This window comes from Camelina sativa, chromosome 19, assembly GCF_030686135.1.
Source record: "Camelina sativa cultivar CO46 ecotype springtype chromosome 19, ASM3068613v1".
In the NCBI taxonomy this organism is placed as follows: domain Eukaryota; kingdom Viridiplantae; phylum Streptophyta; class Magnoliopsida; order Brassicales; family Brassicaceae; genus Camelina; species Camelina sativa.
In genome coordinates, this window is record NC_141898.1 from 8,868,147 (window position 1) to 8,892,649 (window position 24,503).

The following is a 24,503-nucleotide window of genomic DNA, read 5'->3' on the forward strand; positions in this document are numbered from 1 at the left end:
TAGTATCATCTGTTAAGGCAATTACACTTTCGTGGCTGAGACTTTGGATTTGAATGCTTGCTTGACAGTCGATGGAATGGTGAGGTAGGAGCTGTTCTCGGTAATGCTGGAGCCAATGGGCCTTATTTTCCAGAACGGGACATGATCAAGAGTTTTCGAACCAAACGTCCCGAATAATGGATGGTTGGGAAACATCCTGATATGCGTCTGAGAGAAGGCGGCAGCAGCTTCCGCATGGGGAGGGAGGGTATGAGCTGTGCTTTTAAGCTTGTAGCTGAACTCATAGGTTGCACGCTTATCTGCAATGCAAGTTGGTGGGTCCGGAAGATGTTTCGGGTTAGAGAGACAGACCACAACTTGGTTAGCAACCGAACCATGTGGTGAGCAGTCAGCAAGGGTGCCGGATCCTTCAAAAAAATGCAGCAACATCATCCGCAACTCCTTTTACCTGGGTGAACCAAGCCATGTTGCGTTTCATGTGGAGAAAAGAGGAGATGGTTTCAAGGTTATCGCTGGCAGCAGTGACCTGAAAGTCAAAATTTCTGTAGCGTTCGGCAAAGGCCTCATTCAGATTTTGATCGACTTCACAGGGGTACTGTTAGCCAGGAGAAACGAGTGACCATTTTTCAGCGTCGGTCCTGTCAGCATGGAGACCAAAGGTCTTGTGGCCGAAGGTAGAGACGGCATTTTTGGTAACGGGCATGTGCATGTCCGTTTTCGGGTAGACGGGAGTATCCTGAGAAGACAAACGGTTGAGGTCTTCTAGGAGGGCGAAAATGCCTGGGACATTAGGCAAGAAGTAGCTTTCAAGGAGATTTTGCATGAATTCGTCTCGTCGTGCCGGGCCTTGTTGGGAGGGGATGCGAGGGTATACATTCCCATTATGAGGAAACTCTGGCTGGGAAGAGCAGAGTGTTTTGAAGAGTCCGAGGAGAGGGCCGGGAACTGCGAGAATTTCCAAAGGATGGTTGTCCAAGAACCGGTTGAGGAACCGGTATTGAACATTAGTAAGAGCATTCACATCGTTTCCAGCTCTAAGGCACTGGATCTAAAAGAGCACGCCACAGTAGAGACGAATGATATAAGGGTGATAGTTGGGGTTGGCCCGTTTGAAATCAAAATGATTACAAAGTGTATTGTTCATAGCATGGACTATGTAGTCCATCATGTGGCAGGAAGGATAGTAGTGCGAGAGTCCACCTTGGGTTGGGTACATGATTCGGCCTCTGGTGTAAAAGAGACTAAGCATCTTGGCCGTTGGAGATTCAGAGGACATAGTGATCGATCTCTTTATTAACAAGGGAACAGATCGTAAAATCAGATAATTTTGACGATAAAAATTAAATTACGCTACGCTTGATGTGGAAGATTTTAAGAATGAACGTTGTGTATATTTGTGTGATAGTGTCGCTTCGAGACACCACAAATGTTTTAATTTTTAGTGCAATGCACTTTAATTTGGAAAATCAGAAAAGTTTTTAAAAATGAACTTTGACCATAAAGGAATGTTCTTCACTCTTTGAGTTTGAACTAGCATGTTGGCACTTTTTGTTAAAACGACGAAATCTTTTAAAAGCTACAAGTTACTAGTTTAATATTTTATTGGGGACTTGCAATTTAGTTCCAATCTTTTTATATCACTCATTAATTCCATTAATAAAATCGATGTTTACATGAATGACATTACAAGAGTAGAAGAATAAATTTATGATACAAGGGTACGTGTTGGTCTATGTCTAGCAACTTTTACAAGAGTAGAAGGTTAAATTTAAGATACAAGGATTGGCTTTCTTCTTTACATACAAAAAGTTATAGTATGTCTTTTCTACTTGAGATTAGCCTGTAATATATCATGGAGATATACAACAACTAGTATATGATTTCTCAAGCAGATTTAGTTACTAATGTAATATTCTCCTCCCACTACAAGAAAATAAGTCTATTGTCACGTAATATTCCGTCACAATAATTTGTTTTTCATTACAATAAAAATACTGTTACGAATCTGTGACGATCGGTGAATGGTTACAATACAATGGTCACAATTTTTTTTTAGTCACTAAAACGTCACACGAGTTGCGACTAACTCATACGTATTTATTTCGTCACCAAATGTAACAATTTGTAAACGTATCTAAAATGTCACAATTGCTTACTAAAATTATCGTCTCAAATACGTTTTATTTCATGACCGAAATCATGTATCAAGTTAGTCACTATTTACGACGCTGCTGTAGTCTCAAAACGTCACACTTAGTGACCTCTAAAATGTATATAGAATAGTCAAACAGAAAGTCTATATATATATTATATACATCCATTAGATTAGTCAGAACCAAATCACTCCCCAAGTATATATGGTTATGATGCAGTAATTTAGTAAACAAAGCGCTGGAACATGACAATAGAAAAAGATGACAATAGAAAAATGATAATTTCAATGGTTGATTGCGTAATATAGATCTAATAATATAATAAAAAGATGGCCTCTAACCTTTGCATCGGTGAAAACCAGAGAAACAAAGCGGCGAGAAAAAAGAGTAATCGAGTTTTTAATTAGAGTTACAATTTAAGGATTAGGTATATCTTTTATATATAATACAAGCGAAGTTTTAAGGTATAATAAATATTTAGTAAGTTTTAGAGGGAAATTCCAAAATTTACTAAATATTTCGGAAAAGTTTAGGCGCTTTTTGAGTTCTAATTATTAATAAAAATAAAATATTTTCTAAAAAGTAAAAATCTAGTTTACGGTATCTTAAACATCTTTCTTAAATTTAATTAAAATAATAATGAGACTATTTAATCGGCTCCTATTTAAAACTATATTTAACTGGTTAATCAATGTTTGACAAAATGTCATAATACCATTACAATTGTTATGACTTAAATTATCATAAAATTTTTGTTACTGTTTGTGACAATTTTTTGTCATAAATTAATATGTAACTGTAGTATTATGACTAAACAATTACGAATTTGTTACAATTTTTTTTCTTCCCAATAGAGTATCTAAAAGGTCAAAAATATGTGACAAATATTTTGTCTCAAATAAATGTCACTATTTATAACTACATAATTGTAGTAAAACCGTCACACTTTGTTACAATTAATAATATCGACACCATTTAATCGCTAATAGAGACAATTTTCAGTGACGATTTAATTCGTATTAATATTGTGACGAAATAATTACAAATTTATTACTAAAAAAATGTTACAACATAGTATCTAAAATATCACAAATTTGTGACAAAAAAAATTTGTCTTAAGCAAACGTTTTTTCTTGTAGTGTCCTGTTTTAGCCCTGTTGAAAAGAAGAAAGTCTTCATGATACTGTTGGAATGGTCAGACAAAATTTCTGCTCAAGGAGCCTTTAAAAAAATGGACAGAACACTATGGACACTTTGTAGAAGTCCCTCTATGAAGAAGAAGAGGGTCGTGAGCAAAAGCACATATGAATCAGTATAGTGTCTTCACATCTGTGATGGTAGCCAAAATAGCTTATGCGTTTGATTTATTTAACGAGTATTGATAAACAATTCACCGAGAGAACAATTCATCGAGAGAACAAAAAAAAAATTCATTCTAATACGTACGTGAAACTCTTTATCAAGATATAAACTATATGGCATGCGATATACATACGAATGGGTTATGTAATACAGTATGTGTATTATATTAAGTGAGGTGTGAAAATTATAAATTTGGTGACCGAAAGAGAGAAGAGAATGATGCTAAGTTGCTAACCACCACTTTGCGATGAGACTCTTTTAACGGGTCTTCTCCATCCGTCAACTTTGGTCGACAGCCCAACAAGTACGGTCATTAAGTTTGTAATATTACCTATATGTCCCTTATTATGTAGCTTTCTTTCGTTTTCACTCTCAATGTTTCAGTTTCATGAGTAAGACATGGGCAAACAAAAAAACAGCTCCCCGGCCCGAATTACTTGTCATCACCCTTTCCGTGAAAAACAAGTTCATGCATAAATGAGAACGGAATCATTGTATCGGCCCTACAAAGGGGTGTGTGTGTGTGTCGTGTGTGTCATATTTCACTATCCATAGATCAATACAAACATATAAGTTCATTTCAAGATTTTTCCCAAACTCGAAACAAAATTTATAAAACGAGATTCAGGATGTACTCTAATTTAAAAACGAGAAGTATCCAATGTAATGCGCATCTTGGAACTTGTAAATAGAATTTAATGAATTTGCCTGCATACTGTTTACAATAAATTAACTAAATTAAACGCATTTAATGTCGCATACTGTCTTGTCTTTATATGGTCATAATTAAGTTTTCGTACTAGTAAAAGTTTTCTGCGTCATTATCCCCTAATTAAATATTAGGTAGCCATCCTACTATGTGTTTGTTAGTTAGTCATAACTTACACAATTTACGTTTTATAGTGTATCTAAATCTGAGATTCCTTTATGGTCATAACTTACACTATTAGGCCTAACTAGTATAGTATATCTAAATCTGATATCTTTATATGTTTCAAATGTTGTTCTATATGTCTTCATACTATTATTGACGTAGAATTTCACTTTTATTTGTTTAATGAATTTTATCGGTTAAACATGAAAATTATAGAGACATTTATTTTTAAGTTTTAATTACAAACGGGTCATAGCATCATTAAACAGATAATTATGTGTTCTATGATATAATGTATACCAGATTCTTTGAGTTGTTACATTTTTTCATTAATGAAGACGTCGAGAGCTATTGAGTCTTTAAACTCCGGAACAATCTTTTCTGTTGGAAAGTTTTGAATTTTATATTAACTTATTACGAGTTTAATTTGAATACCAATTATTATTATTTTTGTATGGAGACTGGAGAACAATAGATGCAGAGCATGAGTGACCCATCTATATGGTGACTTCACTTACATTTACTGAAACTCAACGTCTTCATACAAATCCCAACGTATTGAGTCCTTCAAAATTTTACTTATACATGTCCCCATTGGACATCTGGGCTAAGGGTAGCATTGTCATTCGCGGTACGATTTGATATATCATGATTTTTACGGTTTTTAACCATAATATAAATGTGCTTTTTGAGTTTTTTAATTTTTTTTAAGTTGTTTTTGTGTCATTACAGGTTCTCTAGGATTTTGGCACGGATGAAGCGAAATGGAGCAATTTGGACATTTTGGAGCATTTAACCCGGAGGAAACGAACTTGGAGTCGAAACAGAGTGATGATGTCGATCGACACCACCTTGGTGTCGGTCGACACCCTGTTTTATCTGACAAGAGAGAAGAATTGGAAGTTTTACAATTTTGCCCGAAGTTTTCCATAATTGTAACATAAGCCCCTGGACGTGTTTTACGATGTATATATTTTATTTTGGGGTTTTAGAAACCTCTAAGTTATTTTCTAGCAGTTGTTGAGAGAGAGATTATTGAGAGCTTTTGGGAGAGAAGGATCTGAATTCTTTGTAGAGAGAAGATTTCTAAACTCCCTCTTTTACTATTCAATAATCTATTGCATGTTATACAGAAATATGATTTGTTCTTCATTAAACATGTCTGAGTAATTTGCTTGTTAGATTTAGGGTTTTTCATAGGGTTTTTATGATTTATTAGATCTGAGGTTTTTAGGGTTCTTAATCTTTTATGATCTTTATCTTTGGTTGTTTTTCACAATAATTCTTAATTGATCACCTAGAATTGTTATCATAGGGAAATAAATTAATATGAATATAATTGTTTTCCTGATTAAACCATTGATGAGCAAAATTATTTATTACAAAGAGATTTGAATTAATAATTTTGTGAACTTATTTACACGTGTTCTTAAAGCTGATTTTTTTACTTAGATTTTTACAAAAAAATTTGGATTTTCTGGTTTTAATTTTAGATAATAATTGCAGTGAGAAATTATTTATTTTACCAAAAGTTTAGAGTTCTAGATCTGATTTTTTATTGTTTGAACCTTAATTAATTTACTGATTTAATATTTCATAATTTCCTGAGAAAATCCCTAGGCTTAACCTTTTGATTTTCTGATTTCACAACACTTTTATTTAATATTTTGCATTGTTTATTTTAATTCAAATTATTTTGTTTAGCGTAATTCATGAAACTCTACAATCTATTGTATTTGATCTTAAGTCTCTAAGGAATTCGACCCCTAAATACTATAGTGACCTCTTGTTTAAAAAAGTAGTTTAAGGAATTAATTTGAGCTTATCAGGATTATTTGAAAAAATTATGTATCATACGAATAAAACACAAGTTATCAAATCAAGTGTCTGTCTTAGTACATGACAAATATATCAACATCCTTATAACTACCTTATCGCAAAAACAACACATGAATAATCCAAACAACTTTATATTAAGAAACAAAATGATCCATCGTTTCCAAAAAAGAAAAAGTATGTATGCGTTGCTGATAGTTTTGTTCATATTTTTCAAAAATACGATTTTCGAAAATCTAATGTTACTTTTCTTATATGTCTGCATTTCATCTCTGTCAAAATTAATAATAACAAAAATTCTAAATATATATATTAATATATAGATGTGTATTTTTTGATAGAATTTATTTTTCAACTTTGTAATTGAAAATTCTAATAATTTTTCAACTTTGTAATGGAAAATTCTAATAATTTTCCTGAAATATGTAAAAAAAAGACATTTTTAAAAGAGTGCATAGGTGAAACGACAATTATTACGTAAATAATGTTTTAAGTTATCGTGTTAAGTACAAAAACTGTTTAACGGATAATTGCATGATTAGTTGTAGTCCTATAATAATTTGTAGTAAGTAGTAATTTGGCGTCATCCGCTCTTGTCCACGTGACCCGCACCCGCAGTATCTAATGTGAAACTAAACTTGTACTGTTCTGTAAGAGAATTGAAGTTCGTCGTCCGCGAGGCTACAGTAACACGTGTCATCATACTATGAGTTGAGATCGTGCCGACAACAAAATAGGGTGGGGGCCACGTGTGTTAATGAGTGGACCACGAGGGGAACGGTGCTCCTTTACTTTCCTGTCCTTTTTTTTTCTAGTAATAAAAATCTAACTACGATGCTTTTAATTCGTTGTTAATACATCACTTCTTTTGCAATCAATTTGTTGCTAATGCATCGCCATTATGCAATTATTCCAGGGGACTACACACACAAGTCTTTTTTCTTTTTTTTAAACAATACAAACAAAAAAAATCAGGTTAACAGCTCTAGCTTATTTACGGACTAATGCTCAAGACTCCGTAAGAGACGTAAAAGATATCATATATAGCTTGCAATGGAAACAAAACTACTCACAAGGGCGATGATCAAAACTCGTCCTATCTCGCTCGTAGCCTATAAAGTATACATGGACCACAATATTCACTGTGTGACTCATAACTTGTCGGATATTTTTTGAGAAAAAAATTAACTTGTGTGAACAAGTCGTTGGTTGGATCCAGGTGGATCAGTAATCTCCAATCGCTATTCAGAAAACCATCAATCAAATCACAGGGCGAGTTCATCCGGTGTACATACATAAGGACAAGCGATCACATGATTTACACTAGATTCTGAGATCTTTAGCACCACCATGATCTCCTTCGTTTTTTCTCGACTCTTTAAATAGTCACGACTCATGGAAAGAATGTTAATATTTGTTGTTAATTATGATATGATTGTAAAAAATCTTAAAAGAGTTTGAGGAGACAAAAATAGCGTAGGCGACATGAAGGAAAGAAGAACTTTTGTATCTTTGCGGAAAATTTTACTTACTTCGATAATTACAAAAGAGGGTTTATAAGTTTGATTTATAGATACAAGAGGAACAATCTAGAATCCCTACAGCTTATCATGATGAGTCATCTCTGCAGGGGTGCTGAACTTTAACGGATTTACAGTGAGAGGCGTTGTCTTCTTCCGTGCTCTGTTCTTCTTTTGTTTTCTTCTGTTGACCTTGTTGACTGGGCTCTCTCTTTCTTTTTGGGCCTTTTCTAGGACTTGAGTCCACTAAACTTTGCTCAGTTGGGCTTATATTCCTTATACTCCCCTGCAAATTTGGCGCGGGAGAGACGGACACGCCAAGTTTGAAACGAAGATCAGTAAAAAAAAATTTTGATAGTGGCTTCGTGAAGACATCTGCAAGTTGATCGGAGGCGTAGATGTGATGCGTTTCAATAAGACCTAAGGCAACTCGTTCTCGGATGTAGTGGTAGTCAGAATCAAAGTGCTTTGTTCGGTTGTGTAGAGCAGGATTGGCAGACAAGTATACAGCCGAGAGGTTGTCACAATATACCTGCATAGGCTCATACTGTGAGATCCCAATGTCACGAAGTAGGTTGGAGATCCAGGTGATCTCTTTGGCAGTGATAGTGAGAGCTCAATACTCTGCTTCTGTGGATGAATTTGAGACGGAGGATTTCCTTTTTGCAGACCAGGACACTATGTTGGAACCTAAGAGTATGCAAAAACCAGTAGTTAAGCGTCGTGTCAGTTTGCAACCTGAGTGATCACTATCGCAGAAGGCACTAAGTGTGAAGTCATTGTTCTTCTTTATAGGTAATCCCATAGTGAGTGTGCCTTTGAGATACCGTAGAATCCTTTTAAGCAGACCAAAATCTGATACAGTTGGGGCATGCATCCGTTGACAGACGAAGTTAACTGCAAATTGGAGGTCTGGTCAACTTGAATAGCTCAGAGTTTAGCTTGCTGTTGCAACATCTAGGACAAGTCGTATGGTCCGAAAGGCTCCGAAAATAGGTTGGTTCCGTGAATAGCTCAGAGTTTAGCTTCTCCATTGTTTCAGGTATAGGTGTTGGCATGGGATTGCATTCACTAATACCTGCTTGCTGGAGAATATCGGAAGCATAGGCCGTTTGATCTAGGAAGAGACCATCACTGCAACTTTCAATCTCAATGCCTAAGAAGTATCGAGGATGACCAAGATCTTTTATGGTGAATCTGTTCTTTAGAGTAGTAAGAAGATTTGCAAGAAGTTCTTGATCGCTGCCTGTAAGAAGGATGTCATCAACATATAGTAGCAGTAGAAGGGTTTGTCCATCTTGATGGCAAACAAAGAGTGAGGGGTCAAAGATACTGCAGACAAAACCAAACTCCAATAAAAAGTTGCTAAACGTATCAAACCAAGCTCTTGGAGCTTGTTTGAGTCCGTATAGTGCTTTGGTGAGACGACAAACATGGTTTGGTTTGGTTGGATCAACAAATCCAGAGGGCTGATACATGTATACCGGTTCTTGAAGCTCACCGCGCAGGAAGGCATTGGATACATCAAGTTGTTTGATAGGCCAACTGCGAGCTGTTGCAACATCTAGGACAAGTCGTATGGTCGTTGTTCTAACCACGGGGCTGAACGTTTCTAGATAATCAATGCCTTCTTCCTAGTCGAACCCTTTAGCGACAAGTCGAGCTTTAAGCTTATCTATGGTGCCATCAAGATTATATTTTGTTTTGAAGACCCACCTTGAGTCTAGGATGTTCATGTCTTCTGTTGGAGGAACCAAAGACCATGTACGAAGCAGGTGAATTCTTCTGATTTCCTCAAGAACAACGTCACTCCAAACGGGGTGTTGCATAGCAGATACAATTGTTTTAGGTTCATCAGTCGAGATTTTTGAAGTGACGAGAGCATACCGGGGATTTGGTTTGTGGATTCCAGCTTTGCCTCTTGTGATCATGGAGTGTTGATTTTGAGGTTGAACTGGTTGAGTTATATCCATCTCCTCAGTAGTATTATCGACTTGATGCTCTGTAACTTTTTCTTCTCCATCTGAAAGGTCAACCGTATCTGTTTCTGTGAGGTCTATGTCAGATGTGTAAGGCTCATATTGTGCTTGGACTGGTACTGCAGACTTAGGTAGCACTTGAGGTGGAGCAGAAGCTGGTACTACTGTCACTTCTGGATGTGAACTGTTGTTCAATATTTGCCAGGCTTGAAGTAATGGAGTGTCATAGTGAGGAACCGAATCTTTATACCTCTCCTTGAAAGGTAGTTCTTGCTCAGAGAAGACGACATGTCGTGAGATATAAACTTTACCAATAGGAGGGTATATACAACGATATCCTTTGTAGTTGTTGTTGTACTTGAGAAAGATGCATTGTAATGACTTTGGATCGAATTTGTGATGAGCTAGTGGCCTGAGACACGGATAGCATGCCGATCCAAACACTCGGAGAGATGAATATTCTGGTTTTTGACCGTATAAAAGCTCATATGGACTCTTATTTTCTAGAACCGGAGTTGGCAGCAAGTTGATGATGTAGTTGGCAGTAACAAAAGCTTCCACCCAATACTTCAGTGGGGTATGACTGTGAAATAACATAGAGAGACCAAGTTCCACAAGATGTCTGTGTTTCCTCTCTGCTGAGTTATTTTGTTGAGGAGTGTAGGGACAGGAAATCCTATGATGAATTCCATGTTCTCTGAGATAAGCTTTGAACTTGTTACTTGTAAACTCACCTCCTCCATCACTCTGAAAAACCTTTATTTTACTGTTAAACTGATTCTTTACCAGCTTTTGAAATGCAACAAAGACTGAAAAGAAATCGGACTTGTAATGCAGAGGATAAACCCATGAGAACCGAGAGAAATCATCAACGAAAACCTCATAGTATTTAAACCCTTGGTTTGATACAACTGGAGCTGGTCCCCATAGATCATAATGGATCCGATCTAGGGGATGTAAAACACGAGAATCAGAAGCAAAAAACGGTAATCTACTACTCTTCCCCATCTGGTAAGGCTCACAATTGGAGGTGATGCTGCTCTTATTCACTTGAATCTCCTTGCTGACTAGAAGTTGCTGAAGAATCTTCGAGTTTGCATGTCCAAGTCGGTGGTACCAAACTTCCTCTGTAGCAGTACACTGACGATTTGAGTAATACACCACAAACTCGTTATTCTCCAGCACATAGAGGCCCTTCCTACGAGGACCCTTGGCTACCACTTTATGTGTTGGCAAATCGATTATGCAAACCTTATTAGTGTCAAAATAAACACCACAAGGGTAGTCATCACACAACTTTGATACAGAGAGCAGAGATTTCTGAATGTCAGGGCAAACCAGGACTTCATTAAGAGGAATTGTACCTTTGGAGGAAGTGATCTTAGTGGAGCCAACATGAGTAATGGGAATGTAAGTTCCATCTCCAACAAGAACAGTATCGTTACCTTCATAGGCTGTAGCAGACTGGAGACCATCGGGTAAGGAGGTGACATGAGCAGAGGCTCCTGAATCTGGGTACCAATCTTTTCCATTCTCATCAGCTACTCTTAAGGTTGAAAAGGCTTGAACTTCAGTTTGATAATTGTTGTCAAACATGTTGTAGCACTTGATGGCAGTATGACCAGTGCGACCACAGATCTGACAGATTGGACGCTGGCTAGAAGACTGATTGGAAACTGGTGAGGAGGACTGATGTTGAGTAAAACCTCTTCCACGAGTCGAATATCAACCTCTGCCTCTGTTGCCACCAAAACGACCTCGACCCCTTTGACTGGGTGAATACGGAGGAGCAGACTCAGATCTTTCCGTGTTGAAAGCTAGATGAGGAGTGGGAGCAACAATGTTATCTTCATAGGACTGCAGCTTACTGTCAAAGCTTTGAACTTCCGAGACAACATCATTAAAGGTCGGAGGAGCAAGCTTGCTGAGGGAGCTTTGAATGACAGTGGTGATGGGATCATACTCTCTGCCAAGACCATTTAGGAAGCCAAAGATCTTCATTGACTCGTCGACTGGCTTTCCGATTGAGCTCAAGGAATCACATATGTTCTTGAAATCACGAAAGTAAGCTGAAAGCGGCTTATCTTTCTTTGACAGTAGCTGGAGGCTGCGACGAAGTGAAAATTCACAAGCAACACTACTTTTGTTGAAGTTTTCTGCAAGGGACAACCAGATCTCGCGAGAGGTCCCCAGATTGTGTACATGACCGAGAACTTCTTCTGACAGAGTACCAAATAGCCACGACCAGACCAACTGATCGGTACAAAACCACGACTCGTATTGTGGGTTTGGAACTTCACTTGTGACATCACCATTGATGACTAGGCGAGTCTGAGCTGGTGCATTGACGACACCATTGACGAAACCGATGAGTTTTTGACTGGATAGAAGGGATTTAAACTGCGTTTTCCACTAAAGGTAATTGGTGTCAGACAGCTTGAGCGTGACGGAGCTGGTGACATGAATGTTATCAGGAAATTGATAGGAGGTCGCCATTGTTTCACCTGTTAAGGTTTACAAAGCTCTGATACCATGAACGAAGGAATAACTTTTGTATCTTTGTAGAAAACTTTACTTACTTCGATAATTACAAAAGAGGGTTTACAGGTTTGATTTATAGATACAAGAGGAACAATCTAGAATCTCTACAGCTCATCATGATGAGTCATCTCTGCAGGAATGCTGAACTTTAACGGATTTACAGTGAGAGGCGTTGTCTTCTTCCGTGCTCTGTTCTTCTTTTGTTTTCTTCTGTTGATCTTGTTGACTGGGCTCTCTTTTTTTTTTTTTGGACCTTCTCTAGGACTTGAGTCCACTAAACTTTGCTCAGTTGGGCTTATATTCCTTATATTTCATAATAATTAGGGATTTTAGGACGAAGGAATACTTTATATAATCAAAAACTATTTGGACATACGATAATCAGCCATGATTTAAATTTCATAATATATTGTTTTCAATTGATAAGACTTCACAATTACAAGAAAAGTTAGAATGGGACGGCAGATCAAAATAAATATAATTTTAACTTAAACTCACAAAATGTCACTATCTTAGCTTAAAGTATATATATGCAATTATGCACCGTAACTATGAGCAAAATCATATATTCACATATGTATTTCGTTAAAATTAAACATCTCCCATATGATTTAATCTATAACAGAAATGACATTCTAAGTTTCCACTACCAATATTCTACCGTCACCTTTTACGTTCACGTCATGTCGCGTAAATACGAAATGGGCATTTTCTTGAAGTTGCTAAAGAGTTATGAATTCCTTTGCAACAATCTAGATATAGCTATGTCATACCACCGCAAGGTAGTGTATAGTATCTGGTGATCCGTATCATCTGACCATCTCATAACGAAAAAGTGGATATTTTTATATATAGAAAAATGAAGTAGAATACGGTAAGAAAATCACCTTTATGACGAAATTAGTAACGGGCCGACTAACTCACCCGTGACTTTATATGTACATGATTACTCGATAGTCGTTACAATGGCTAAGGTAAATGAACCCTAAAAGTCGACCCTCGTCATTCGTTCCCAAGACGTGGCTCCATGCATGCATGTTTGCTTACGACACAGTTAGCCGTGTAATAGTTATGAGTCACTTATGATCTAACGTGAACAAGGAAACATGGGAACAGACTCGATCGGTTGAAAACTTTATAATTTTTCCTTTGATTTTTAGTATTACTATTTAAATTATGCTTAAGTGATACTATTATGTCTGACCGTAATCGGTGATTAAAATGATCATCAATTCGCTCACAGTTCCATGTAAATATTTTTTTTCAGGCAAGTGTGAAAAATGCAAATTTTCTACCATGGCTTTTTTTTCTTTTTCTTTTTGGACTACGCAACTTAACTTTTCACATTGATTGATTTCCACACACAGACACCGTTGGTAGATTCAGACTGTAATCTATACAATATTGAAGAACAATGGGGCCACGAGAGAAGTCTCTGTTTCTATGAAGACTTTTTCTTCTATGTAACTTCAAACTTTGTTTGACTATTCTTCTCACAAAGACGGATACAATACAACACTTCTAAACACTGCTACTGATTAGTTCCTGCTGAGACAACAACATTTTTCAAACTTATAAATAATCAATCCTATTATTAATTCGATAAAAAGTCGAAAATAACTTATGATTAATTTATAAAACAAGACACAGAAAACGGAAAAATTCACACTTAAAGATTTTTTTTTTTTTTTTTCTTCTTCTTCTTCGTAGTTCCATAAAAGTTTTACTGATATATCTGTAAAACTATTCAGTTGTCTACTTTTTTTTCTAGCATTTATTCGCTGACAACCCGATACGATTATTCGCTAGATCGTAAGTGATACGTGTCCCTTGCTGCTGCACATTCCCGATGATCGACAACGACGACGACGTCGGGGCAAAAGCGAAGCAGAACGTCCCGCTATCATCCACAGGGATCAGATAATTCTTCGCCGGCAAATCAAGAGACTTACCTCCGGTGAAATGAAACGTCACCGTCGGTACTTTCACGGTGGAGAGAGACGAGAAATCGTAGCACGTGTCGAACAGAGAGATGCTCGAAGTCCCCTTCTTGAGATTCGTGGTGAGTCTGAGAAACGCGTCGCGAAGCGAGTTATACGCCTCTGTCTGAAGACGAGTCACGGCGGTTCCACAATCCAAGATCACCCCTCCGCTTCCCGAAGCGTCGACTGCGAAGATCGAGTCAGATATCATGACCTTTTGACCACCGACGCTGAACCCGCTGAGCCCGAGGTAATAGAACGTGTCGATCTTTTGGTTACGTAGAAGCGGCGCCGTCGCGTCTCCGCTACCGAGTTGGACCGAGTTGAAATCAAGACTCGACGATTTACCCGAGTCACGGTCGACGAGGCAGTAAGAAAACGACGTCGCTTTCATCTGATTGGTTATCGACAGAACTCCACCTCCTAAACCGAGCAAACCGGCTGCTCCGGTAAAGAGACCTTCGTTATCGTGACCGCATCCCAAAGCGACGTCGTTTAATTTACCTGACTCGCCAAACGACATCGTATCGGTAGCGAATTCACCGACGGTGAAAGATCCGTCTCCGTAACTAACTTGGTAGAGACACTTGTTTGAGCGACAAGCGGAGGTTTCGAGAAGAGAGCACTGCGGAGCAGAGCAAGTGAGTGATTTGTACGTGGAAGACGAAGTCGGGTTAAAAACCGGGTCGGATTGTTGGTAACAGTCGGAGCAAGGTTCACACTGGATCCAGTTCACGTCGCTTCCCGTGTCGAGGACCAAGTACATCTCTTTCGCCGGAGTTCCGACTCCGATTCTTGAGAAATACTCGCCGCTTCCTTGTGAGGCTCCGGAGACGACGGGCGTCGTTAGTTCCTGGGTTTGGTAACGGGTATCTTCGTTGTCAACGGGTTTGAGATCGGATCTATCGATCCCTTCGACGGCGAACCGGATTTTCGCGGCGATTCCGGAGACTCGGGATGAGTCACGCTCGAGTCGGCTCAGTACCAGGCTTTTGTAGTCTTTGTGCTGTGACGCGACGAAAATGTCTCGGGAGTGAAGCTCTAGAGACAGTGGTGAAGAGGAGTTTAAGAAGACCGGGTCGGATAGGGATACGGATACGGGTCTGGTGGAGGTGAGTGAGGAACGAGCCGGGTCGAGTGAGAGGATGGTTTGTGTTTGCTGGAGAGATGAAACGACGTCGAGCACGGACGTTTTAGGTGGAGTGGATAGAGGTCGAGATGAAGCATCGGTCGTGGTGAGGAAGAGAGAGAGAGTGACGGTGAGGAGAGAGATAAGTCGCTTGAAAGCCATTTTCCCCGGCGAAGGTTTGATATGAGTTAAGTGGAAGAGAGAAAGAGTAAGTAATGTTTTTTATTTATAGAGAGGAAAAATATATGTTGAGGTTGAGGAGAGAGTCACGCCAGAATTGCTGTGGTTATAAAAGCCAACATCAATTACTTTATTATCACATTATGACATGTATTAAAACTTTATAGTTGGATATTGTGTATTTTTTTATATATACAAAAATATAAAATCTTAATCTAGTGTTATGTTAATATGATCCCGACACAGCATAAACATTTAACACCGAATAAAATACTAAATGTATCGGCGACGGAAGAAGATTGTTGTACTTTGTAGAATTTAACACAGAAGAAAAAAGTTACAGCGTAGGTCTGATTACTGTACGGACCTGAGTAGATAGGTACAGGTTGTCTTGATAGGGATTGACTTGCTAAATCTTCTTACTACTACAAGAGATTTTATCCAGTATTTTGATATCCCTAGATACGCGTCACTAAATAGATAATTATTTTATTGCAAATAAAATCGAATACCAAAATACTCTTAGTTATTTAGCCAAATCACTTTTAATATTTTACGTAAAGCAAAGCTAAAATCTTATCCCCAGTAAAGTAAAAAGCTTTGTATTTTCTTACCGTCGCTAACCCAATCAATATTTATGCAGTGTTTTAATGATTTTTTTTCATTTCAAGCTTATATCATATCACATGAGCTGAATGTTACGGCTAACATCTGTTGAGAGAAAACTCAGTCGAAAGTTTAAAGAAAATTATAGTAACTAGCATACAATATATTCAAAAACTACTGAAATTATTATAAATGTACGATGTAATCTCATGTAATTCAGATATTGTGTGTTGTTTATATTTACTAATTTTATTTTGTGGTGCATATTTGGTAAGTAAGTACTGTAGATTCTTTTTTTTGTCAATGCAATTTGTTTACGGGAGGATTAATGGAACTAAGACTTTTAAGTTATAAAATGGAAAAAGGGTGTATGTAAATGATGTATAATATACTAGGTTAAAATGGTAGTTTAATGTGAGAAGTGGGGTAAGTTTCTAATGGTAATTAAATGTGAGAAGTGGGTAAGTTGTTACTTCGTTAGACGAGATTTGGATTTATTTCGCTTTCCCTGGATTAATGGTAACGCACCCTTTTAGCCTTGGTTGTTGCGTATCATTTATTTCTCTTTTGTTTTCTTGTTATCTTAGTATTAAATTTATTTTCCATACCCACTTCACTTTTTTCCCTAAATAAGATGATGCAATATTAAATCAACTATGGCTTGTATCGCATACTTTTTAGGTTTTTTTCCCATATGCTAATATGCTTCATTAATTTACATTGCAAGATTCGCTAATATGGCGTTACTTCATGATAAAAAGTCTCAAGAACATTATAATGTAGACGCAATAATAGAGTTTTTCTCTTTGTCAAAGGCAAAGATTGCAAAAGAGAGAAAGGAACAGACATTATTATTGATCTAGTTTGGAGTGACTGTACCATTATACTATTAAATAAGGAAAAACACATTGTGGCTTTGATTAGGGTTACCAATTTAAAAAAACCTGTAAAGAAAATCAAACTAGAACCATGTGTTAGCGGGCTTGGGCCTGATGGCCTGGTATTGGCCCATGGGTGAGTAAGGAAATAAAAAATTGTTAAAAAAAAAAAAAAAAAAAATAGAGATTTTATCCGTATGGGCGCCAAGCGGTGTGTGTGGTTTTAGAGATTTCTCTTCCAAAATTTCTGAATTTGTTAGTCTGAAACCAAATCGAAATGCGTTGTGTGAATTGCGTCGGTTGTTCTTCTTCTTGGTCACGGCCAAGCACAGCTTATAACCGTGTCTCTTACGGTGGTCACCTTTCATCTGGATTCTATCGATGTCCTTTATCTTTCCGTTCCTCTTGCGATGCAAACAAATACAACTTGGTCGTGTCTTGCTCCTCCACATCTGGACCGTCCGATTCGAATCCCGAACCATCTTCAAATCGACGATCTTACAGCCGTAGATGGCACAACCCTCTTCCCCGTCGTCGACATCCCGATCAAATGCCGTCTTCTCGGATTGTTCGTGATTGGATCGATTCAGATAGTACAACTCCACTTTCCCAAGGTAGCATACTATATATTCTACCATGAATTGTGCACCAAGCTTTGTGGAAGAACTATTTAGGGGTTTAGTTTTGTATAGGTTTGAGTTTCTTCTATTGCGGATGCCTTTTGTTCTTACTAGTAGTGTGTTCTGTAGATTCAGAGAGATTCACTGTAGTGTCATACAACATACTGGGAGATAGAAACGCATCACATCACAAAGATTTGTACACCAATGTGTCTTTCCCTTACCTTAAATGGGGCTACCGCAAAAGGTTGATATGCGAGGAACTCATTCGTCTCAATCCAGACATTATCTGTATGCAGGTGATGAACTTTTCCTTGTTCTTTCTCTGACTCGATTCCTGAGGTTGAGTGTTAAGAGAGAGTTATGTTGATTTTTTGTTTGTGGATCCTTTGTAGGAAGTAGACAAGTATTTTGATCTTTTTAGAATGATGGAGAAAGCTGGATATGCTGGCTCCTACAAGGTTGATGTATTTCCTTTGCTCAATGAATTTTTTTTTCTGCGGTTTATAAAAAAAAATGAATGAAAAGCATGACGTATATAAAACATTGTTGGTTGGTTTTATTTATACATTTCGTTCTGAAGCCTCAGCTAAAAGTTGTAGTTTACATAGAAGGACTACAAAATATAAGCTTTGCAATGGCAGCGGCGAACTGGAGATAACATCGATGGGTGCGCAATGTTTTGGAAGGCCGACAGGTATAGTAGTCCTTATTGCTTGACTCTATTTGTATTAGTGTGAAGAAAAAACGACACAATTAGGCGTTTTTTTTCTTTTTTTTTTGACAAGGTTTCGAGTTCTGGAGAGGGAAAACATTGAGTTTAGCCAGTTTGGTATGTGCGATAATGTTGCACAGCTTGCAGTTCTTGAGGTAGCAATTCTTTTGAATGTTTAATGAACTTTTTTTCATGTATATGCTTAGGTGATTTCCTTTCTTGATCCAATTTTCTTGGTGGTTCCTGTCAGCTGCGGAAATCTAAGTCAAGAAAGATACTGCTGGGAAACATTCACGTGCTTTATAATCCAAATAAAGGAGATGTGAAGCTGGGTCAGGTAAGCCTCGACATTTCAAATTGTATATATATCCTCTACACGAGCATTTGACAGTCATGAAAGTTTACAAAATGTTGTTCTGGCCCTTTTGGCTTTAAGTCTCATCAGTTCTATTTATCGGATTCATGTTTTTACCTGTTTCGTTTCATTGTTTTATGTTAAACTAGTGAAAATGTACTGAATCTCAGTCAAGAGATGCTCACTAGCATGTCTCCTCCATATATCTTAAAAACATGCCTGAGTGACTAGTATTTTTCATGAAATGTTTCACTAGTGTTTGTCCAAATGCGCATGAATACGTACTGAATTCATAGCTTAGTTCCTGATTTGTTCATATGGCTTGTTCTTGACTGATAGATCCGATCACTCTGCTCAAAGGCTCACTTGCTCTCTAATAAATGGGGTGACATTCCCATTGTTCTAGGTGGGGATTTCAATAGCACTCCCCAGGTACATATTATTTCAAAAGAACTCATCCACTTTGGTATTTGATATAATTTTAGAAAGGCTTGATTTATTCATTAATCATAAGATGAGTTTATACATGATGAGATTTCCTTATGTGATAGAACCGTATCACATATCAATATTTTAAATATATATTCTAATATATCCTAATAGTATTGTGTATATGCTTATCTCAATATTTGATTTTATCCAATCACGTGCAGAGTCCATTGTACAGCTTTTTGGCAACCTCTGAGGTATGCCCATTTACTGTCTTACTTCACTCAAACTACACATCTGTCCGCTTGTAGTTTCTTAAACCGGATTATGTTTCTATCTTACAGCTAAATATCATGGAACATGACAAAAAAGAGCTGTCTGGCCAGAAAAATTGTCGACCAACCCAAGCTCTTGAGACTGGAAGCAAACCTAGTAATACAATAACTTTCAAAAGCAGGTTAAGATTATTCTTCTGAAGATTTTGATTAGCTCTACACTCTACAGTTAATGGTTGTCTAGTGACTGCCTGGTGAAATAGCCATTGTGCTCACCTATTGTTGAATTTGTAGCTCTTGGACCAACGAAGAGATCCGTGTCGCGACCGGGCAAGAGAACTCTTACTGGGCTGTACATCCACTTAAACTCAATAGTTCATACGCCTCAGTTATGGTAACAAACAAAGCTTTATTGTCTATATATATGACAATAACTACTAGCTAGTGAAATTATCAGTCTTAAATATGATAATGCTTTCATGGTACACACAACAGGGCTCAGCTAATGATACCAGGGACTCTGTTGGTGAACCTCTAGCAACCTCGTATCACTCGAAATTTCTCGGAACGGTTGATTATCTCTGGTAAAACATTTTACATTATACAAAAACGTGAAAGTGACTAATTTAACAGGTTGGTTGATGAAACTAACTAGTAGTTGTAAACATACGTGTGTTCTGGTTTAGGTACTCTGATGGTCTTGTACCTGCAAGAGTTCTTGATACTTTTCCCATTGACGTTCTCTGCAAAACCAGAGGCCTTCCTTGTAAAGTATGTTTTATTATCTACAGGTTTAAGTTTGTGGCTACACTTAAATGCTTAATGAATTAAAATCTTCGACGTCTTTGGTTTTGCAGGAACTAGGAAGCGATCACTTGGCACTTGTTTCCGAATTTTTTTTTGAACCGAACGGTTGACAGCATCTAAAGCCAGCTTAGTTTTGCTCATGGTTTACAAATGTTTTTGTTTGTGTTAATTACCCGAATTATGTGGTACGAATACGATACCAAACCGACTTCTCCGTATAGAATTGAAATTGGGACAATCATAATCAAATAATCAATAGTCAGCTTTTTAAATCCGGTCACTATGTATTAAACCGACTTTTTTTTTATACGTAATTGAAAGTGAGATAACCAGAATTTGTTCCAGTTTACTGTGATTTCTGGAAGTAAACCGAACCGGAGATAAGCTATGTTTTAATTGAACCAGTCGGTACGATTGTCATTTGGTTCCGGTAAATGGAAACGAGATCTCAAAACTCAAAAGCTTCTGGAGATTGTGTAAGAAGAATTGGAATCGAAAGAAGAAGAAAGCGAAGATATGGCGTTGAGCTCGTTGACATGGGGTTACGCACGGATCATAGCTGGAACACTTGTCGGCGGGGCTCTAGGATTCTACGTAATGCATCGCATCGAAGTTAGCTACAAGGTTAGTTTCTTCGTCTTCGTCTTCTCTCTGAAGAAAGCGTTTGTGGTCGACCTTTAAGACTGTTGGGCTTATAACGCAGATGAAGATGGAGGAAGCGTTGAAGCAATACGAGAAGGAAAAGCTGAAGAGACAAGAAGAAGAGAATCTTAGTCTGATCAATGAAGAATCCGTTTAGTCTTTTTTAGTTATTTATTTGAGTTGCGTGGGAGCATGCCTTCAAAGTGTTCGATGAAATGCCCAACATCTGTTTTATGCTCTTTTCTTCTTTTTTCGGTTTGGTTTGGTCTGGCATTACATGAAAATGTTTCAGTTGACTTTTGTCTGAAAACTAAGTACCATGATATGTAGTATTTTCTTTGTTTCTTAAAGAACCAACTAAATAAGTTCTTAGTACACATCAAAGTAGTTGTTGCATCCAATATTACAAATCCTTAATCAATTATGCTTCTTTGTTTTTTTTAAAGAATCCTTTAATGAACAAGTATGTATAATATATATCATGAGGGTTGATGTATTATCTTTAGAACATTTGATTTTGAAATGGTAGGATGAGCTGAAATTTAGAGAGTTCAATAGTAGTAAAAAAAAGTTGGGCTATTGGGATCGTTCAGAAGTTTTTGGTTTCCCAACTAATTGAAAAGTTCAATTCTGATCTTACCCACCATGGACCTACTGGTTGCATGTTACTTGGACTAATTCCTCTCGGATCTTTCAGGCGGGCCTCTCTATCCCGTAATGCGATGGCACCAACCTCACTCAGAGTCAGAGAAAGGTCACATTGTATTTTCAAAACATTAAAAAGAAGAAAAAAAAAAATTCATGAGTAGAAGTTGTGATATCATAATACAAGTTGAGCTATTTACGTAATATTAAAAAGTGACATGTTAATCTATCAACTAACTTGGTTAAATATGCTATGTATAGTGATATTATTCTTCTTTGTCACACGTAAAATTAGAAAAATGCGAGGTACATGTACATGGGTGATGGGTTTATTATATAAAGCCAGTAAGTTGGCAAGAAGAAAACAAAACTAGCCAATGAAGGGATGTGCCCTACATATATAACTATTTCGTGGATATCCAAAAATTAAGGTTGTAAATCGGGTGGTTTTAAAGAAATAAAGGTTGTAATGAGTGCAACAGCCAACAAGCAAGAGATGTCTTGTCTTCGTGAACTTCACGTGCATGGTGCATCCCCTCCCCATTGCTCTTTCGTTAAGATCGTTATTAAGTTTGATTACTTTCTCAATTATAACGACGAAAGATGTGATGGATTCGACCTTTCACTTCCTTACGTTTGAAAATAATATAAATCTCCCATGTGATTTTCCCCTTTTAATGGAAAATGATATATACCACTAAAGTGGATTCTCTTTTTTTTTTTTTTTGTTGCTACAACTTTAGATTGTTGAATTTTATAGTTCAACAAATTTCAGAATCTGGATCTATAACGTCCACAGATATCTAAGACGAAAAGTTTATGTTGAGAACTTGGGATTACAAAACGTAAATAATACTTCGTCAAACATGAGATTTCTTAACATAAAAGTTTCTAATTAACATTAAAACAATATCCTATAAAATATTTGGTGTTAAATAATTATTTATATTGGTAAAACTTTAACTCTTCTACACTCCGTGACAATTTAATTGTACTACGACGTAGATTACAATTACACGATTAGAAAATGGCACTTTTGTTTGGTCCCAACCGATATCTATTTTTAGAAGTTTGTGAGGTTCTGCAATTTTGTAAGTCTCTTAACTCAGAATTATTCGGTTTTGTCGTCTTATCTGAAAGATTGATAATCTTTGTCAAAGTTCTATTTCTTTTTCTTCTTTTTATTTTAATCATATATAGTTATGAATTCAATTAATATACGTTTCAAAGCTAGAATCACTAAAGTTTAAAATAAAAGATGGAATCACTAATCTTTCGCATAAATAAAGAAGAAGAACAGCCAAACCACGATTATGTACCATGATTAATTATGTATGTTTGTTTAGACTAAGTGGTGGTAGTTGCTAGTCAAACCACAAAGCAAAGAGAAATAAAGAAGAACTGAAGAAAGCAAACCTTGCACGCCAAAATAGTAAGAAACAAGATTTGAAAACTAGCTTGAAATCACACTTCTATTTGAAAGAGAAATACGTGCGTCGGATATTCCACAAACGGTCATGTGTAATGTATGGCAATTTCTTTTAGCCAGAATGCCAAGCATAGTACTCCAAAAATAGGAAAACGCACAATAAGAAACTACTAATTAATAATATTCGCGGAAAGAAAGTAAATAACACAAAACTACGTTATTCTTAATTTGTTGACAAAGAAAAGCTACCATTACTCAATTTTTCTTTTTTCATTTTTTTCTGTTGGGGCCAAATACTACGATATTTTATACGAGAAGTACATACATACACATATGTGGTTCGACAAAAAAAAAACAAAAGCTTATGATTATCAATATTATGTTTTGAGGCCTCTGATGATTCACTTGAAATGAGCTGTCCATATTGTAAGGAAGACATGACTAGACCTTAATTCGTGATGGATATCAATTATTAGATGACTAGAGATTTAAATGCAAAATATCATCATATGGGTCTCGTCAGTAGGGTGTGTACGGTTTTCTTTTAAAAAGTATGCTAGTCTAATACGTTTTCACAGTTTTTTGTTTTTTGTTTTTGGGTCAACCTCTTATAGAAATAATATATATAGTCAAATGCTACTTCTCTCGTCGTGTGAATATCAGGTCGAAAGTTCCGAATGGAGTTCAATGATTGATAATTTAGTTCTTTATCGTAAAACTAGAGAAACGGAGTGTAAATTTGTGTTTGTTAATAACATATGCATTATGTGAGATTGAAACCCAGCTGTTACATAATGATACTAACACAAACTAGTAGCTAGACAATATAATCTTGTCAATCTTAATTTATTTATTGGTATGATTGCATGATAGCTCTTTGGACTCGTGCATTTCTCTAAAGGAAAGACGTTTGTTTCATTTTTATTGCTTTAGTGAAATTTCATAACCATGCAAAAGGTTTCAAACGTTTATTTCAAAACAAACTCTAAATCGGAGAATCCCTTTAAATAGTTTATTTAATTATTTAGCAGTTAACCACAAAGTAAGTTTGCATGCATGTCCAATTTAAATTTCGAAGACATTTAGATCAAATATGGACGGTCCGCAAAATCTTATGTCTTATGTCGTTTCTAACATAATCCAATAATGGAACTGAATAAATCAATTTCTACCGATGATGAATCTTTGAACTGAAAGGAGACAAGAAAAGAATACATCAAATATTTTCAACCATAATGGGAAGCTAGTCGGTCACACTTCACAAGTGGCCTTTGTTTTTGGGTTGTTTCGTTGAAGGGTCCCGAATCAATGGTGGGGAATACTTTCTACTTATCTCTTTCTCTCTCCAACTCCAATATATATATAAATGATGAACCTTCATTTCCTTTTAAACACCACACAATCATCACCCTGAAGCCCCCATATATATATATATATAATATACTCACATTAGACAATTAATGAGGGAGAAGTCAAAGGAGGAGGCAGTGAAGCATTGGGAGAAGAAGAACAAGCCTTCTTCACCAAAAGGAGTTGGAGAGTTTCT

At 36.8% G+C, this 24,503-nt stretch overlaps 3 protein-coding genes and 1 pseudogene across 9 annotated transcripts; 2 read left to right on the plus strand and 2 right to left on the minus strand.

The window, feature by feature from the left end:
- Positions 1-21: 21 nt before the first annotated feature.
- On the minus strand, positions 22-1,276 carry LOC104765710 (IAA-leucine resistant 2-like; annotated as a pseudogene).
- Positions 1,277-13,716: 12,440 nt separating this feature from the next.
- On the minus strand, positions 13,717-15,799 carry LOC104765711 (protein ASPARTIC PROTEASE IN GUARD CELL 1). The gene has a single exon (XM_010489474.2). The coding sequence runs from the start codon at positions 15,536-15,538 to the stop codon at positions 14,033-14,035; it is 1,506 nt and encodes a 501-aa protein (XP_010487776.2). The 5' UTR covers positions 15,539-15,799; the 3' UTR covers positions 13,717-14,032.
- Positions 15,800-17,222: 1,423 nt separating this feature from the next.
- LOC104765712 (carbon catabolite repressor protein 4 homolog 3) lies at positions 17,223-20,513 on the plus strand. Of its 7 annotated transcripts, none has more exons than XM_019240670.2 (13): positions 17,223-17,654; positions 17,790-17,959; positions 18,063-18,121; positions 18,305-18,357; positions 18,449-18,530; positions 18,626-18,712; positions 19,070-19,162; positions 19,384-19,416; positions 19,504-19,616; positions 19,729-19,828; positions 19,930-20,018; positions 20,121-20,205; positions 20,292-20,513. In XM_019240670.2, the coding sequence occupies exons 2-13, from the start codon at positions 17,890-17,892 to the stop codon at positions 20,349-20,351; spliced, it is 924 nt and encodes a 307-aa protein (XP_019096215.1). In that variant the 5' UTR covers positions 17,223-17,654; positions 17,790-17,889; the 3' UTR covers positions 20,352-20,513. The 7 variants fall into 7 exon arrangements, 6 of the variants coding, with proteins under 6 accessions (XP_019096215.1, XP_019096214.2, XP_087358517.1 ...); XR_015591277.1 differs by having other exon boundaries at positions 17,224-17,654; positions 18,056-18,121; positions 18,449-18,492; positions 18,582-18,712; XM_019240669.2 differs by having other exon boundaries at positions 17,224-17,654; positions 18,056-18,121.
- Positions 20,514-20,660: 147 nt separating this feature from the next.
- LOC104765713 (uncharacterized) lies at positions 20,661-21,304 on the plus strand. Its single transcript, XM_019240671.2, has 2 exons — positions 20,661-20,865; positions 20,945-21,304. The coding sequence occupies exons 1-2, from the start codon at positions 20,758-20,760 to the stop codon at positions 21,038-21,040; spliced, it is 204 nt and encodes a 67-aa protein (XP_019096216.1). The 5' UTR covers positions 20,661-20,757; the 3' UTR covers positions 21,041-21,304.
- The last annotated feature ends 3,199 nt before the right edge of the window (positions 21,305-24,503 follow it).

Coding starts and splice junctions, on each gene's coding strand:
- LOC104765712 (XM_019240669.2), top strand. CDS start 17,318: ATGCGTTGTGTGAATTGCGTCGGTTGTTCTTCTTCTTGGTCACGGCCA. Junction 17,960..18,055: donor CAGACATTATCTGTATGCAG/GTGATGAACTTT, acceptor GATCCTTTGTAG/GAAGTAGACAAGTATTTTGA. Junction 19,417..19,503: donor GCTTTTTGGCAACCTCTGAG/GTATGCCCATTT, acceptor TCTATCTTACAG/CTAAATATCATGGAACATGA.
- LOC104765711 (XM_010489474.2), bottom strand. CDS start 15,538: ATGGCTTTCAAGCGACTTATCTCTCTCCTCACCGTCACTCTCTCTCTC.
- LOC104765713 (XM_019240671.2), top strand. CDS start 20,758: ATGGCGTTGAGCTCGTTGACATGGGGTTACGCACGGATCATAGCTGGA. Junction 20,866..20,944: donor GCATCGAAGTTAGCTACAAG/GTTAGTTTCTTC, acceptor CTTATAACGCAG/ATGAAGATGGAGGAAGCGTT.